General features: G+C 35.4%; 1 protein-coding gene across 1 annotated transcript; it reads left to right on the top strand.

The window, feature by feature from the left end:
* Nucleotides 1–2,103: 2,103 nt before the first annotated feature.
* kcna2b (potassium voltage-gated channel, shaker-related subfamily, member 2b) lies at nt 2,104–8,797 on the top strand. Its single transcript, XM_038286335.1, has one exon. The coding sequence runs from the start codon at nt 2,150–2,152 to the stop codon at nt 3,650–3,652; it is 1,503 nt and encodes a 500-aa protein (XP_038142263.1). The 5' UTR covers nt 2,104–2,149; the 3' UTR covers nt 3,653–8,797.
* The last annotated feature ends 6,575 nt before the right edge of the window (nt 8,798–15,372 follow it).

The following is a 15,372-nucleotide window of genomic DNA, read 5'->3' as shown; positions in this document are numbered from 1 at the left end:
AAAGCCACTTTCTCTGGACCAAACTCTTCAACTGAGCCATTTTCATCAAGGTATAATTTTGTAAAAAGTACAATCTGATAACAGTTATCGGCTTCTGATTTTATGCAGACACATATCCAACTCTCTAATTTACCCTATAAACCAAGGTGACAGATTGCACATATATGCAGAGTTTATTCTTCACATTTGCTTTTACAACCTTGTGATATTGTAGGCTTTATTTGTGCAACCACCCCCAACTGTGTTCTAAACATGAGTTTTAAGATTGTCACCACATAACATTTAAAACAAAATATTAAAATCACACCTATTCAGTTTTTAAAAGTACAATTACTTGGGTTTGTGTTTTTCTTTCTTTTTTTTTTTTAAACCCCTAATTTTTCCAGTTGAAAAATGTGTCCTCTGTGTTTAACCTATCCTTGGAGCAGTATGCTGCATGCACTAAGTGACACCTTGAATACATTCTGGGGTTAAGGTTCCTGCTCAGCGACTTAAAGAAATAGAAAGCTTCAAACTGGCCACCTTTTGGGGCCTACTACTACTAGGTCACCACTTCCCCTTTATAAATGTTCCTTCAAAGTGAAAACAAAATGATGCAGATTCATTGCTAATCAGCTTCAAATAATTGTATATTACAAACAATAGTTTCCTCTGACAGGTAACACAGAGTGTGCCATAAATACATCGGTCCAATTCATAGACGTTAGGCCGTGATTAAGGGATGGATTATTGCTGAATTATTATTAAACTTTTAAAATCTATTCTTTTAAACTGTCATAAACTGCCAACTGCAGATTAGATGCACTTTCCATTGGCTACCTTAAGCTAAAAAATCTCAAAAAAGCTAAAAAATCAATTGCCATCAATTTTTATATGAGTGTTATTGATTTTTATAATCTAGATACTGGCTTTTTAAATTAAAGTGACATGTAAAAAGATAAACTACGGTAAGACATTTTAAATTAGAAACTAAACCTTTTATTTACATGTAAACAGTTGCCCAGATAACCACAGCTAAGGTGTGATCTTTATTGCCAACACCTGTGTACAGGTTAAGAAATTCTGCTCACTTAGCTATTCTTAGTTTGGCATTAGGCTGTAACTGATAAAGTATCACTTAAAACTGGATATGTATTAAAACTTTTGATCCAGCAGAGAAATTGTCACAACCAAAAAGATTCCGGCAGTTTTTAGAAATTGATAAATTGCCATTTTGATTAATGCCTAATCATATCAGTCTTACTGTTCACTGCATAACTCTTCACTCCTAGAATAACAGTTGACTCAGCAAATATCTTATGATAAATTCCAAATCCTGAGGTTGGACAGGGTTAGGTGTTGATATAGCATTACCCTAATCCTTTGTTTTAAGATTTTTACAATTATTCCACATTAAAATTTCAACAATTTTTTTTGCTTGATTTTACATAATTATTTTCCTGCATGTGCCCTTAAGTTTGCTTCAAAACAGGTTTAATTAAACTTGACATATTATTGTTAATGTCTGCTTCTTAATTATAGTTGAAAGTAAACAAATACATTTCAATATTTTTTTCATTCTTGCTCTTGTTTAAAGGAAATTCCAATAACATTAGTTATACCTAATAGGAAGATCCGCCTCTGAGAATGTGAGAAGCACTCATCTTCTAATCAGATCGGCTTTGGTAATTCCATGCTGTAAAAGTGGACAGCATTATGGTGGGCATATTGATCCCACATGATGATTCTATGAAAAAGAGAGAACCTTACCGAACCTAACGCCTAAACCCTGTGAAGCCAAGAAGGCTCCAAATGTCCATTGCATCCCCTAAAATCTGTTCTATTTGACAATTTCTGCAATGTTCTGCTCTGTGTTTGTGAGAAGGTATTAAATGAGCATTTATTGGATATATGTGCAATTCATGAAAATAGTTTATGTTATAATTCAGAATCTAAGAATTGAATCCTGTTTGAATTTTAGATTCAGTTTTTATCAAATACTAATTAAAGTGAACAAGTTGTTACATTAATATTGCAGCGTTCCTCTTTTTTTCTGTCCTCAGCTTTTTGCAGGCAGATCTGCCTGTGTCTGATCCTACCAGTGTGCAGAGTTTTCACGTCCTAGTGGCCCCGTCCTGTTTGAAAGCTGCAGCCCTCATCTTCCTCCACCATGACGGTTGCCACCAGCGACCCTGCGGATGAAGCTGCAACACATTCAGGTCAGCCTCATGACCAGTACGACCCAGATCCAGACCACGAGTGTTGCGAGAGGGTTGTCATCAACATCTCAGGCTTGCGCTTTGAAACTCAGTTGAAGACCCTTTCTCAGTTTCCAGATACACTGCTGGGTGATCCTAAGAAAAGAATGAGGTATTTTGATCCCCTTCGGAATGAGTACTTCTTTGACCGGAATCGACCAAGTTTTGATGCAATCCTCTATTATTATCAGTCTGGAGGGAGGCTTCGCCGACCTGTTAATGTGACTCTGGATATATTTTCTGAGGAGATTAGGTTTTATGAGTTAGGTGAGGAGGCCATGGAAATTTTCAGAGAGGATGAAGGTTTCATAAAGGAGGAGGAGCGACCACTGCCAGAAAACGAGTTTCAGAAACAAGTATGGCTTTTGTTTGAATACCCAGAGAGCTCAGGTCCAGCTCGAATCATTGCCATAATCTCTGTTATGGTGATTCTTATATCAATTGTAAGCTTCTGCCTAGAGACACTGCCACTTTTTCGAAATGAAGACGAGGAGATGTACAATTACCAACTGCAGTCCATGTCTAACTCCACCTCTACATATGATCCTTCACCATATTTTACAGATCCTTTCTTCATTGTGGAGACCCTCTGCATCATCTGGTTTTCTTTTGAGTTTCTGGTTAGGTTCTTTGCCTGTCCAAGCAAAGCTGGATTTTTTGGCAACATCATGAACATAATAGATATTGTTGCAATCATTCCATACTTCATCACCCTGGGCACAGAGCTTGCAGAGAGGCCAGAAGATAGCCAGGCTGGCCAGCAGGCCATGTCCTTGGCTATCCTCCGTGTCATTCGTCTAGTAAGGGTGTTTCGCATCTTCAAACTCTCACGCCACTCTAAGGGGCTGCAGATCTTAGGACAGACTCTAAAGGCAAGTATGCGTGAGCTGGGTCTCTTAATCTTTTTCTTGTTTATCGGGGTAATTCTCTTTTCTAGTGCCGTCTACTTTGCAGAAGCAGATGAGCCACAGTCACAGTTTAGCAGCATTCCTGAAGCATTTTGGTGGGCAGTGGTTTCCATGACCACTGTAGGCTATGGAGATATGGTACCGACAACTATCGGTGGAAAAATAGTTGGCTCTCTTTGTGCAATTGCTGGTGTTCTGACCATTGCCTTACCCGTTCCTGTCATAGTATCAAATTTTAACTACTTCTACCATAGAGAGACAGAGGGCGAGGAACAAGCACAGTATCTGAATATCCCAAGTGTGCCTAAAGCCAGCTCTGCTGATGATCTGAAGAAGAGTGGTCGAAGTGGGAGTGGCTCCACTCTGAGTAAATCTGACTATGTTGAGATCCATGAGCCTGTTAACCACAACACTGATGACTTCAGACCAGAAGCCAAGAAAACAGGAAATTGCACTCTGGTTAACACTAATTATGTAAATATGGCAAAAATGCGTACAGATGTATAATGCAATGGATGGTCAATCTTTGCCAGCAAAGAGTATAGCTGGAAGGAGATTCATGTCCCCCCCTATAGTACCAGGTATATGAACACTGAACAGAAGGAGAGCAAAGTGAACTTACACTAAAGGTTGATTAAAAAGACCTTACGTGTTCGCATCTTACAGACACCACAGACGGTTCACACTGTAAAACTGCCAGTCATCTTGTTTATGGCATTTTTTATGTCTGCATGGAGTTAGTCTTACAGCTTAAACAGTTTGCAACAGTGTTTGTCCTGCTTGCATCAGTAGCCAGCTAGTAGCCAAATCAATAAGTTATTATAGCAACACGATGGGACCACTAGTATGTACTATATGGCTAAAACTGCTCCAGAGATAATTGATAGTGAAGATAATGTTAGGCTTTTTTTTAATGAATTTCTGACCAAGCTTGTATTTACAAAACGCATTGTTTGAGCATCCACAGGCAGCTTTTATTCACTACAGTCTTTACAATCCAGGTTTTGATTCCAAGAAAACAAAATCACAGGTATTACATCTGGGAAATCCTAACATTAGCAGCAAAGTGAGACATAGACATGAAGTTACAATGGTGTTTTCTTTGTCTGACTGTGCATTTAGAAATGATCCCTTGGCCCTGTCGCCTCCAGCTCAGGCTGGAGGGAATTATATGGCTAATTTGTTGTGATAATCAAAGTAGTTCAGACAACCAGAAAAGTAAAAGAATATATATCTTGAAACAGTGAAGATGTTTTGTTTTTATATTTTTTATATTTTTGTAGTTTGTTTTTACTGCGTTACATCTATAGCTCATGTATTTTTAATGTTGCTACACAGCATATGGGAATATTTTCACTGTATTGCAAAGAGTGACTGGCTGTTTCTTTTTTTTCTCTTTGACTACAGTGTAGGTTGGGGCAGAACCTAATATGTTATTTTTGTTATGAAGTTATCCTTTTATTATCTTCTGTTATAGGAGCCCACAATTCTTTCACTGCAACTAGTAGCAGTCAAATTTTACAACTTAAAATTGTGAATTGTTTCAAATGACTGCATATACAAACTTTATCCACACCAGTTATCAAAAGTAATTTTTCAAAATGTATGACCCTCATGTAAGGACTTGCCCTTAACTCCCCAACCTATAACTGTCTGTGATGTAAGATTTTTGACACCACTGCCCTACATATTTTTTCAACTTCATATCATTCCATGTTAGAAAAAGATTAAGAAGACACTTTATTATATTCTATACTTTAATGTGAAGCTGATATCAGATGTATTTCATATATGTTGCACATATCCAACCTAATGTATGACTTTGATTATTCATGACTTTTATAGCATTACCCTTAAAGGTATTATTGTTATCAGAACTACATGCAACCAAAGACTGAGCTCAGCTAAATTTACTCAAGTTACTCAGAGTAATATGGTCAATCATTACTTGATCAGACAACTCTTTGTTTGTTTGCTATTAGAATGTAAGAATGAATGTTTTTTTATATGATTTGCAAAGAGGCTTGCTTACAACATTCAGCAGCACTGTAGCTGCAATGGAAGCATTAACACTAATTACTTGATTTGATGTAATGCTTTTGTCCACCATTTCTCCTGTAATTTGTTCCTGAGCAAATGATCCAGTAAACTACCTTCTTCTACAAACAAACTATGGTAAAACATGTAATGTCCGTTTATACAAATGTGAGATACAATATTGCTTTTTGTATCTTTGGCTTCAAACAACATACATTAATCAGGCATAGCATAACCAATGACATCAGAGGAAAGCAGAGCTTGGCTTTGTCTTCATGGCATTTGTTTGTGGAAGTGATAAATCAGACAGCAAGAGAGCATTTGCTTATCAAACTAAAAGTGTTAGAAGTAAGGAAAGAAGTGTTTCAGTTTGTGGTGGTTATTATCTAAGAAAACTGATTGCCAGAAGAAGCAATTTGAAACAGTGACAAGATCATGAGTAAACAAGGCTCATAAATGCATTTGGGGAGCAAAGAATGTGCAGTATGACCTAATCCAACCATGGTACTCAGATTGCAGAACAACTTTTATGTGTGTTCTGCATAATCTTTATGTCACAGACACAGTTGATAATAATTTGTTGTATATTGTTTTGGATTCCTGTATCCCAGTCAGGAAGGTAATGCTGACCCCTTTCCACTGCTGAAAGTAGCTGAATCTCCAGAACTACATTAAAGAAGGTGGTCTGGTTATAAGTATTACATTTCCTTTTGTTTGGATATTCACTTGTGGAACACATGGCACCAACATGCAGTGTGGGAACAAGCAAGTTAGCAGAGTTACCTAGACACTTCGGGCAATATTATGCTGGGGAGTGTTTGCCGTTCAGAATGTTTTTCTTTGACTTGTTTCATTTATATCATCACTGTCTAACACTGTGCACTTCCCTGAAAACTGTATTATTGATAGCTTTGGTCAGCAGGTTAATACACACTCCCACAAAGCAGGATTGCACTTTAGATTTTTTGAAAGTACACCATTACTAGTGTTAGATGTTTAGCTTGGCCTCTAGAATCTCAAAAACTCAATCTAATTAAACATTTGCTTTGATGTATGGAGCTTATCTCCAATTTGCAGATGACAGAGCTTAGGACCAGTTCCCTCTCAAGCTTTTAATGACCACAGTTTGTGTTTCCTTTGTGCAAAATGGTTGTTTAAGCTCTGCAATGAACTATACAAGAAAAATAGTCTGCCCAGCATGAAAGTGACCAATGCATTCATATGTCTACTGACTGTCCAGCAAACTAGAGAAATAATAATAAAAACATGGAGGATATCTTGCTGCCTTCTGTGCTTCTCATCCCTGCTAATATCCTGTAGAAAGCCATTAGCTCTCTACCCAAAGATAATATATTTCCATTTTTAGTACTGTCCAATCAATGAGCTGAACTTTCCTGGTCAGACATCATTTCAGCAGTACCACCTGAAACAGGCAGTCGATATAGCTATATAATGTTATCCTTGATGTTTGAAAAGTGAAAGTTAACTACAATAAATAAAGATTGACATTTAGAGGGCATTTTTCTTTAAATCTGACTGTGAAAGCCCCTTTAAATAATCGTGTGCTAACATATTGGTACCAGATACGTCAAGGGCCTAGTGGAGTTCATGTCTCAACAAGTAGACACAGATATCTTATTTGGTTCTATGCTATGCCTGATTGTTGTATTTTGTTTTTCAGTTGTTTAGTATCCTATTAGTTCAGCAGCCATCTATTATGCATAAACATAGTAATGTAGGCAAGCAAGGTTACCATTTGCTGGTTCTCATTATCCAGTGTAATTCTACTTTTGTAGAACTGCATGTGCCCTAAAATTGTAGCATGCCCTAGGATGAGTAACATTTAAATATTCAATTTAATTAATCATACTCCAATAACACCAAAGGTACTCACACTTACGTCACAATACATTTAAAGATAAAGTTCTGTGTCTATGAATCTTTTTGAACCTGCAGGTAATGTATGAGAGGAAACCATTTTATTATAATCTTTATAAGTTATGCTGTTATACAATCAAGGATTTTAAAACCTATAATCTACAGTTGGATGTTAAATACTCATTCTTTTTTCCTGCAGTTTAGTGTCCTACAGTCCATCAAAATAAAAGCACAACAGCTACTACCTGCTGCCTACCTAATAGATGCAAGGAGATTCTCAGTGGGTCAGTCAGAGTTTTTGCTCAGCTGAGTATATTATAATGCTCCAAGGAAATGTCTGAGTGCTCCTCTCACTGACGTATCGTTCCATCAAGCTTGGTACGTGGCATGTATCTGTGTCTTTACATCTGTGTTCAAGAGAGAGCCAGTGAAATGGAAAGCTTTTAGACACACATAAGCCGAGTGTTGAGCTTTTAGAGGCATTGTAGCGGCCACTGTTAACTGCAAGCTCAAATGAAAGTGTGGTCTGTGTGCTCTAATGTATCTTTGCATTTGTGTGTATTGTATACATATGCATATTGTACGTCAAACAAAAGAAAAAAACATTGTAAGAATGCCCTGTTACACTCTGAAGGTGTGTTTCACATATGTGTTAACTTATGGGATAAGCTACAGTGTCTGTCAACGCCTGTATTACATGAAACTATGAAAAAAATTATGGGTAAATATATCCGACAGCGGATGTAATATAAACACTGCCTTCACCCCAGTTTCCTTTTTTGTTTTCTTTTAACTGTGTTGTGCTCATTTCTCTGAGCCGGGAATTGTCGAACACCTATGTCACTTTAAGCTTGGCCCTGAACACTGTTCCTTCAGTTCTTGTTACCAAGCACACAATTGAAGTGACGTGCTGCCAAGACAAAACCTTCTCTATCAGGAGGCGAGGATGGGATGCAAACTGCAGAAGATGTCTCTTTTCTGTTGTTGGCAACATTTAGACACACAAACTCAAACTGACCATTTGAAAGCATACAGCTTGTGTACTCGTGTGTACATACACTGCCTGTGGAAATTATTCTTAATGGACATACCTGATGTCTCGATGGAAAACCTTCATGTGGCTTTGTTCAGCCTGAAGGCCATAAAGGACTCAAAACTATTCCTGATGGGATTGTACTGTTGTAGCCATACTAATGTATCTAAAACTTGCAGCTGCTTTAAATGATGTCTTCTGTCTTAAAACGCTTTAAGCTTCTGCCATGTATAGACTCTCCTTCGTGTAAGAGAAATTATAAATATGCTGCTGATCTAATCAAAGTTTAAGGGATAGATAGTGAACATATAGTATTATTCCAATGAAAGCTGAACTAATGTGCTACCAGAAAATGTTAAACATTGTTTTTCTGTTTGAATGTCATCAAATCAAATGCAGCATCTGAGGTTTATAACAGAAAATAATCACACACAGGCCTTGCTCAAATACGTTGTGTCTTGATATGTCTACTTTCTGTATCCTGAGCCAACTGTGTGTCATTGATAAAATCAAGATAATCTTGTGCTCCTTGAATATTTGGCTTCTCAACTTCCTCTGTAACTACCGTTTTTCCACTTTATTTGGAAAATACTAAACCGTGAAGCAAACTGTATATTCTTGCCTAAAGAAGAAGTATCTGTCTGAATGCTTGCCATACTCTATACATGGACTTCTGATTGACATAAATATGGTAGTCAGGAAAATCTTTAGTCGGGTGTTTTTATTTGTAATGACTGTAAATCTGGATCATGCAATGGAATGAATGATCATTCCAATGAGAACTCCCCATCTCTACCTAAGCACAATTTTCTATTACTTTCCTTATTCTCAATTTGACAGTAACACATATTTAAAACAATTCCTGTAGAGCATAAATATACATATTTGACCATTTAAACACATTTTTTATTACAGTAACTTGACAATATGTTTCCTGTACTAATCGTGTAAGCCACATCAATTTTTTATCCATGCCCGAATGAACAAGTATGACTTGAAAATGTCATGATCAGGTTTTTTTTGTAGTTGATTTAGTTAATCAATCGCATACATTTAAGCCTAGAATTATTTTATTATATATATGGGAGATTAAGATTTAAACATGTTCTGTTTATAAAGGAATTTGTCTATAGGATATAAGACCAGTATTTCTCAAAAGATAATAAAATCGTGTAAAAAGCAGTAACAAAATATTCTTTCTCATTTTATTTAAAATGTCATATAGAAATATGTCAATAGAAATTTTATTCATCATTTGAAAAATATTAAATAATACCTCTAGGCACAAAAATCATATTTACTCTAACCCTTAATCTAGATGATGATGCACTTGTTCAAAGTTCAAATAAATTAGATAGAAACAAGTAGTGGATCAAATTTTTTATTGTCTCTGCAAAGGGACATGAGTCCAACTGGTAAGCTGCTGCAGTCCTCTGCAAAGGTCCATCCTTGGTTCTTAGAGATAGGAGACATGACTCAGGCAGTTAAGGTGGCAGTTTTGTTGTTTACACTATAATGCTAAGGTAGATTGGAGTATTTGAATAAATGAACTATATAATACTTCAACAGGATTCCAGAAGTTGAATGCAATCATATTCACTATTTATTCCAAAACCAATGTTATTACAAGTATCAGATTTAATAACTGAATGAATGAATGAATTAATTAATTATTTTATTTCGGACAAAGCCATAAAATTAAAAACATTCAACAAATACAAACATGATATATATTTAATGCAATTTATTATTACATTGTATTTTGTGTTTATGTACTGTAGGAATATTGGTAGAAACCTATTTAATTATACCCCAAACGACTTATGAGGCCATACTATTCAAAAGTTCAATAAAGTGAGCATGTAAATGAATTTCTTTACATATAAATATACATATACATGTTCATAACATCATAACCCATATAACCAAAACCACTGCCAACCAGTATGTAAACCCCCATAGTGACTAGGAGTACCCATTGATCTTCAGCCCCTTCTTCCATCTCATAAATAGGTTGTTGATTTATGGTGACTGAAGAATGGCAGTCCTGCAACTAGCTAAGTGACTTTTACTGTTTCCATAAATTGACGGGTGGGTTAAATATAGATATTAACCTTCATATACAGTATAATGTGATATGTTTTGGCTTTATTATAATAACTTTAAACTTGTTCACCCAACCTTGTTTCTAATATTTTTTTTACAATACATTGAACTTGTCTAATGGATCATTAATACACTGAAAAAAAGAACAGTTCCTGATTTAGAATTCAAGCACAATTCTCTTAGCAGCTGTGTTTGTCACCTACTAAGCTCAGTTCACTTTTTATAATTTTTTATCTATCCAACACATACTTTTTAAAGGATTTTCTCTTGTGTGCATCTCCCTCCATGTAGAGCAACTCTAAGCAGTGTGGTAATGCACAGTGGTTGAACTGATTCTCCTCCCAGACATATAGGTGGAGTGGAGAACTCCCTCTGGGCGTCTCGGTTGACTGGGTTCCGGTATGTTAGCAGAGAAAGGCAGTTTAGCAGCTTTCAGATAACTAATGGGGGTTTTGCCACTGATTTATATTTCTAATTACATACATTAAGGAAATGGCTTTTTCCTAAGTATATTATAAAAGAAACAGGTTTACAAAATTGAATCACTTTTAAAGGCAAAATTTTTTCATTTTTTTTTTTTTTTTTACATAAAATTCATTGTAACAGTATAGTATGTAGTGTGTAAATTTCCTAACCAATATGTAAATATGTAATTCATAACATGTATGTTTGGCCTTTTTCACTATATAACAGGATATAAATATAAAATGTTGTGAGGTATAAATAAAAGTAGCGTTGGGTGTAATAAAGATATATTGAACCATACTTCCAATACATTTTCCAGACCAATTTTATCCCCTAAGTCATCCTGATCCACACAAGTGCACTTGTGTCTGGATGTAATATGACTCTATCTCCAATAAGCTAAATGAATGCCTTGGAGCACTCTCCATTGCAGTAAGGACTGATTTACCACCTTATACATAAAACACTTAATGGTCTGAACTTTCTTTATAGCACATAATTCTCCATGGGTGGATGCTGTGCAGTTAATGTGCTCACATTTATATTCATGTTCGTCTCGGAATAAGAGGAAATTCATTTTATCTTTAAACAATCTACAGTTAAGTGAAGGAAGGTTACTTTTTGTTTCTCACTGCAATATTTTGTTTTTTGTTGTTGTAAGAAGAAAATAGAGTAAGGTAAAATAGCTGATTGATTATATATAAGCTTAGAAACCATCCAGACCGACAGCTACGGTGCTGTAGTGGGGAAATTTGGGTGGGATTTTTTTTTTCAGACACATTATGGATGGGTGAATAACATCAGGAGTATAAACTGAGTTTTTGTAGCAACAAGTTTGGTTTGCCGTGACTGAGGATATGTTTCTAGTGTTACAGGACTATAAACATGCTACTCTGAGACGTCCTACAACATGAAGATCCAGGAGAATCTGGCCCACTTGAGTAACCACACAGAAAATCTTTCAGTGATTTGAACAATGTAGACTGCACTTTTTCTTTCTTTCTTTCAACAAGTACAAAGCAATAAAATATAGTTTGCATCTATCCAGAGGTGCAATACAGGATATAAATATTTATTTGCATGTTTACATAAACTATATGCTTGAACTATACATGGAGGATTTACAGTTTATATACAGCTATAGTTGAGAAGTGTGTGTAAGTGGTGCTGGAACAGTCTATAGGACATTTTGAAGGTCCTCACATGCCATTTTGCTAATGGTTAGGTTTAGGGCTAAGGTGTCAATTGGTTAGGGTTAACATGAGGTATGCATTGGTAATGGTTAGGTTTAGGGTTAAGGCATAGAAAGGGTTGAAAATGACTGAAAATCAAGGGAAGTCACTGGGAGTCAACACATGGTCCTCACTACAATGGCATAACGAGTATGTGTGTGAGGACATTTCATATGTTATTGTTGTTATAGTTGTTCATACTTGCATTTTATGCCATGTTAACATGAAGATCTATCAATATGCAGCATATTTCAGTAACTTTGCAGAATAGGGTAATCTTCACTTCTCAATTATTAAAAAAACAATTTCTTCTTAGTATATTTAGCAGTGATGCTCTCAATCACAAAACAAGCTTAAATCGGAGGCAACCAGACCTGCTCAGTTTTTCTGAAAAAATGTCGACACCTACACAAAAGTGTCAAAACATTTTCAGAAAAGCTGGGGAAAAGTCTGGTTGCCTCCAATTTAAGCCTGTGTTGTGGTTGCCATAATTTGCACAGCCAATGATTCACTCAGTTTATCTTTAGCTTGACTCCTGTAGCAACATAATGTGAGCCAAATATACCCATGGGTTAGAGAAACACACATATGTATACAAAATATAAAGAAAAACTCCCATAAATACGAAATAAGGATACATAGTTAAGAAGATCACATTCAAGAACCACCTGCTTTTCATAAATACAAAAAAAAGAAACACTCTTTCATGTGAAAATATAATAATATTGACTTGCATATTTATAAAGTTTAATTCATGAGTTATTTGACAAAACACCAAATATAAGAGAGCAACGTTTAGTTGTAGAGCTACTTGTGCTCTCAACGTTCATGTTTGCCCCCTAGTGGACAATCTAAATGGATATCACTGCACATATACAAATTCAGTCTGTTTTTTGAGTAAATAATTTATTTATTATTCATTGATTAATATTTATTTCTGAACTTACATATCTAAAATAGATCTCGACTTTTAAATTTCAGATATATAAAAAAAAATCATGATTATGGCTTGGAGCCACATAAAAAATAAAAATAAATTGTAAACCTGACAATCTGCCAAACACAGACAAAGAGGGTTGGTTGTAGTAGAATTAGAATGTGTGCAGAGCATATTCACATGCAATAGAAATTACTTCTTAACCAAATGAAAAATAGCAGAATTTTTCTTGACCAATGGAGAAAAGAGACTGGATTGTATATGCTGATCAATACCATGCACCGTTTATGTTTCTTTCATTGGCCTTTTGTTATTTTATATGTGGGCCTGGAAATCAAGAGTTTATAAGTGAGTATGTGTCACTGAGGGGTTTGCAAAGTGCAATAGTAGTAACCACAGTAAAAACAAAGCCAATGATATCCACTTCATTCTCTCCTCTCTGCACCTCCCACTAACTCATTGCTCCCAGACATAATATGATGGCCTTAAAATATCCCACTCACATAAATAATTCATAATCTCTAAAACCACGCTCCACAATCCCTTCTGGTTTTCAGTTTCTCTGTCTCCCTCTCTCTAGGGTTGTCTGTTTTTAGATCATTAGATTAAAATTGCTTAAAATTGCTTGATGGTTAGAATATGATGATATCTGGAGGTGTGTTTCCCTGTCAGCTAATATAAAATAAAGATGTCGTCTCACAGCCCCCATTGAAGAAGTAATAAAAATATGCTGCTATTTTTATCTACTATTGTCCTGTTCATGGATCAACTAGATATAACAATGTGAGTGACTAGATTTATTAGACTGATAAGTTTGACATGATTTTTTTAAATCAGTCTATCTTAATGAGAAATTTTAGCTGAAAAAAAAGTCTAAAATAAAACTATAGAAAAGCAGGTATTTTGCTCATTTGTTTTCTCTTTGATGATTTTTCTTGTCTTTACCTTCTCTATTTGTCCTATGCGTGTCACTAAGTTAGGGAAATATAACCTTAACAGATTGTTATAGCAGAACAGCTCTCCAGACAGAAAATTCACTGGGACAAAATGAGTGGGAGAAGGAAAGCAGGACTGCTGGGATGTGCAACCAGAGTGTCCTGGAAAAAAGAATTACTCAGTAAATATCTCTTATAGACTTTCAGAATTTCATTGATGTTTGCGAGCAGTTGATTATTATATTATTTCTTTTTTTTTAGGTATAAGGCAGGTTACAGTATGTTAGTCAAATATATCTAATCTGTAAATAAAGTATTTAGAATACTTAAAAAAGATGGATCAGAATGTCACACACATTAAAAAATCTGACAAATTTTCATTAATAAAGTCATTCAATATATTGAAAGGTTATAAAGACAAACAAAAACCTTTCCAGTTTAAGAACCCTAGCCAAGCTGCCTGGTATTAGCACAGAGGCAGTTTAATTTTGTTTAAGAGGTTTTCTGCAGGAGAGACTGGTGCACAAAACAGACTGAAAATAACAGTAACACGTGCAGATATTTTTGCATCATCTCAGGACATTCACCAAGAAGTTCAGGCTTGAACATAATTGGGTCTTTTAGATGAAGAATTTCCGTATGCATATTTACAGCCCCAGGGAGCAAAAAAAAAAAAAAAAAAGGAAAAAAAAAAGTGTCTCCCATTATTTTGGGAAAATAAATATCATTCTGGCAATACAAGCTGTCCTGGAGTAGGAACCCAACACAGGATACCTATTTTTATTTAAAAAAAAAATTTCACACATTTTTAAAACTAAAACTAAATTATATAGATTATAATTATGGAATTTATGTTGAAATATTAAATCAGGCCCAAAACCAGATATTTTCAATACTGAAATGCATTCTTTCCCCCATTTGTCAGGGTTGGTGATTTCTGTTGTTGACCCAAAGGCAGAGTAGGGAAGGCAGAGATGGTTCTTAGAGTTTTAATGGTGAAGTAGATGGTACTAAAACATCAATCCTGCAATAACAGGCTGCAGGCTCAGGAGAAACATACAAGAAGAAATTAAGAGAATCCAGCACTGAGGAACTGCAGAGGAGGAGTATACAAGGTAGACAGAACAATGGGAGCAGGTGTGGACAGAAGCAACTAGAAAGGAGCCAAGGGGAAAGAAATGGGGCACTTGAGGAAACAGTAACCAGGGAAAACAAGGCTTCAACTGTAACTAGAAAATAACTTACATAAGTCTAAAGGGGAATAAAACTAATGAATAAAAAATAAAAAATAACCAAAGGGAAAATTAGAGGACAAGAAAAGGGACTGAAAATAACTGAAGCCATGGAAAACATAATCTAAAATTAAGAGAAAGAACAACTAACTAAAAATAGACCAAGGAATAAATAATAGCAAAAATGATGAAAAGAGACAACAAGGAAGAGTAAAATTAAGAGTTCAAAAAAGATAACATAAAATGAAGCATAACTGAGAATCCAAAATGAAAACTTACACAGAATCTAAAAGTTCAGAATGCAAGATCATGACACCATGTCTAGTTCACGTGCAACACTATTTTTTAGTGAATATTGCTATGAACATTAAC

Source organism: Cyprinodon tularosa, unplaced genomic scaffold, assembly GCF_016077235.1.
Source record: "Cyprinodon tularosa strain WSP-4 unplaced genomic scaffold, ASM1607723v1 ctg223, whole genome shotgun sequence".
Classification (NCBI taxonomy): Eukaryota; Metazoa; Chordata; class Actinopteri; order Cyprinodontiformes; family Cyprinodontidae; genus Cyprinodon; species Cyprinodon tularosa.
This window is presented reverse-complemented; position numbering and strand designations above follow the sequence as displayed.

Excerpts from the sequence above, each read along its gene's own strand:
- kcna2b (XM_038286335.1), top strand. The coding sequence starts at position 2,150 with ATGACGGTTGCCACCAGCGACCCTGCGGATGAAGCTGCAACACATTCA.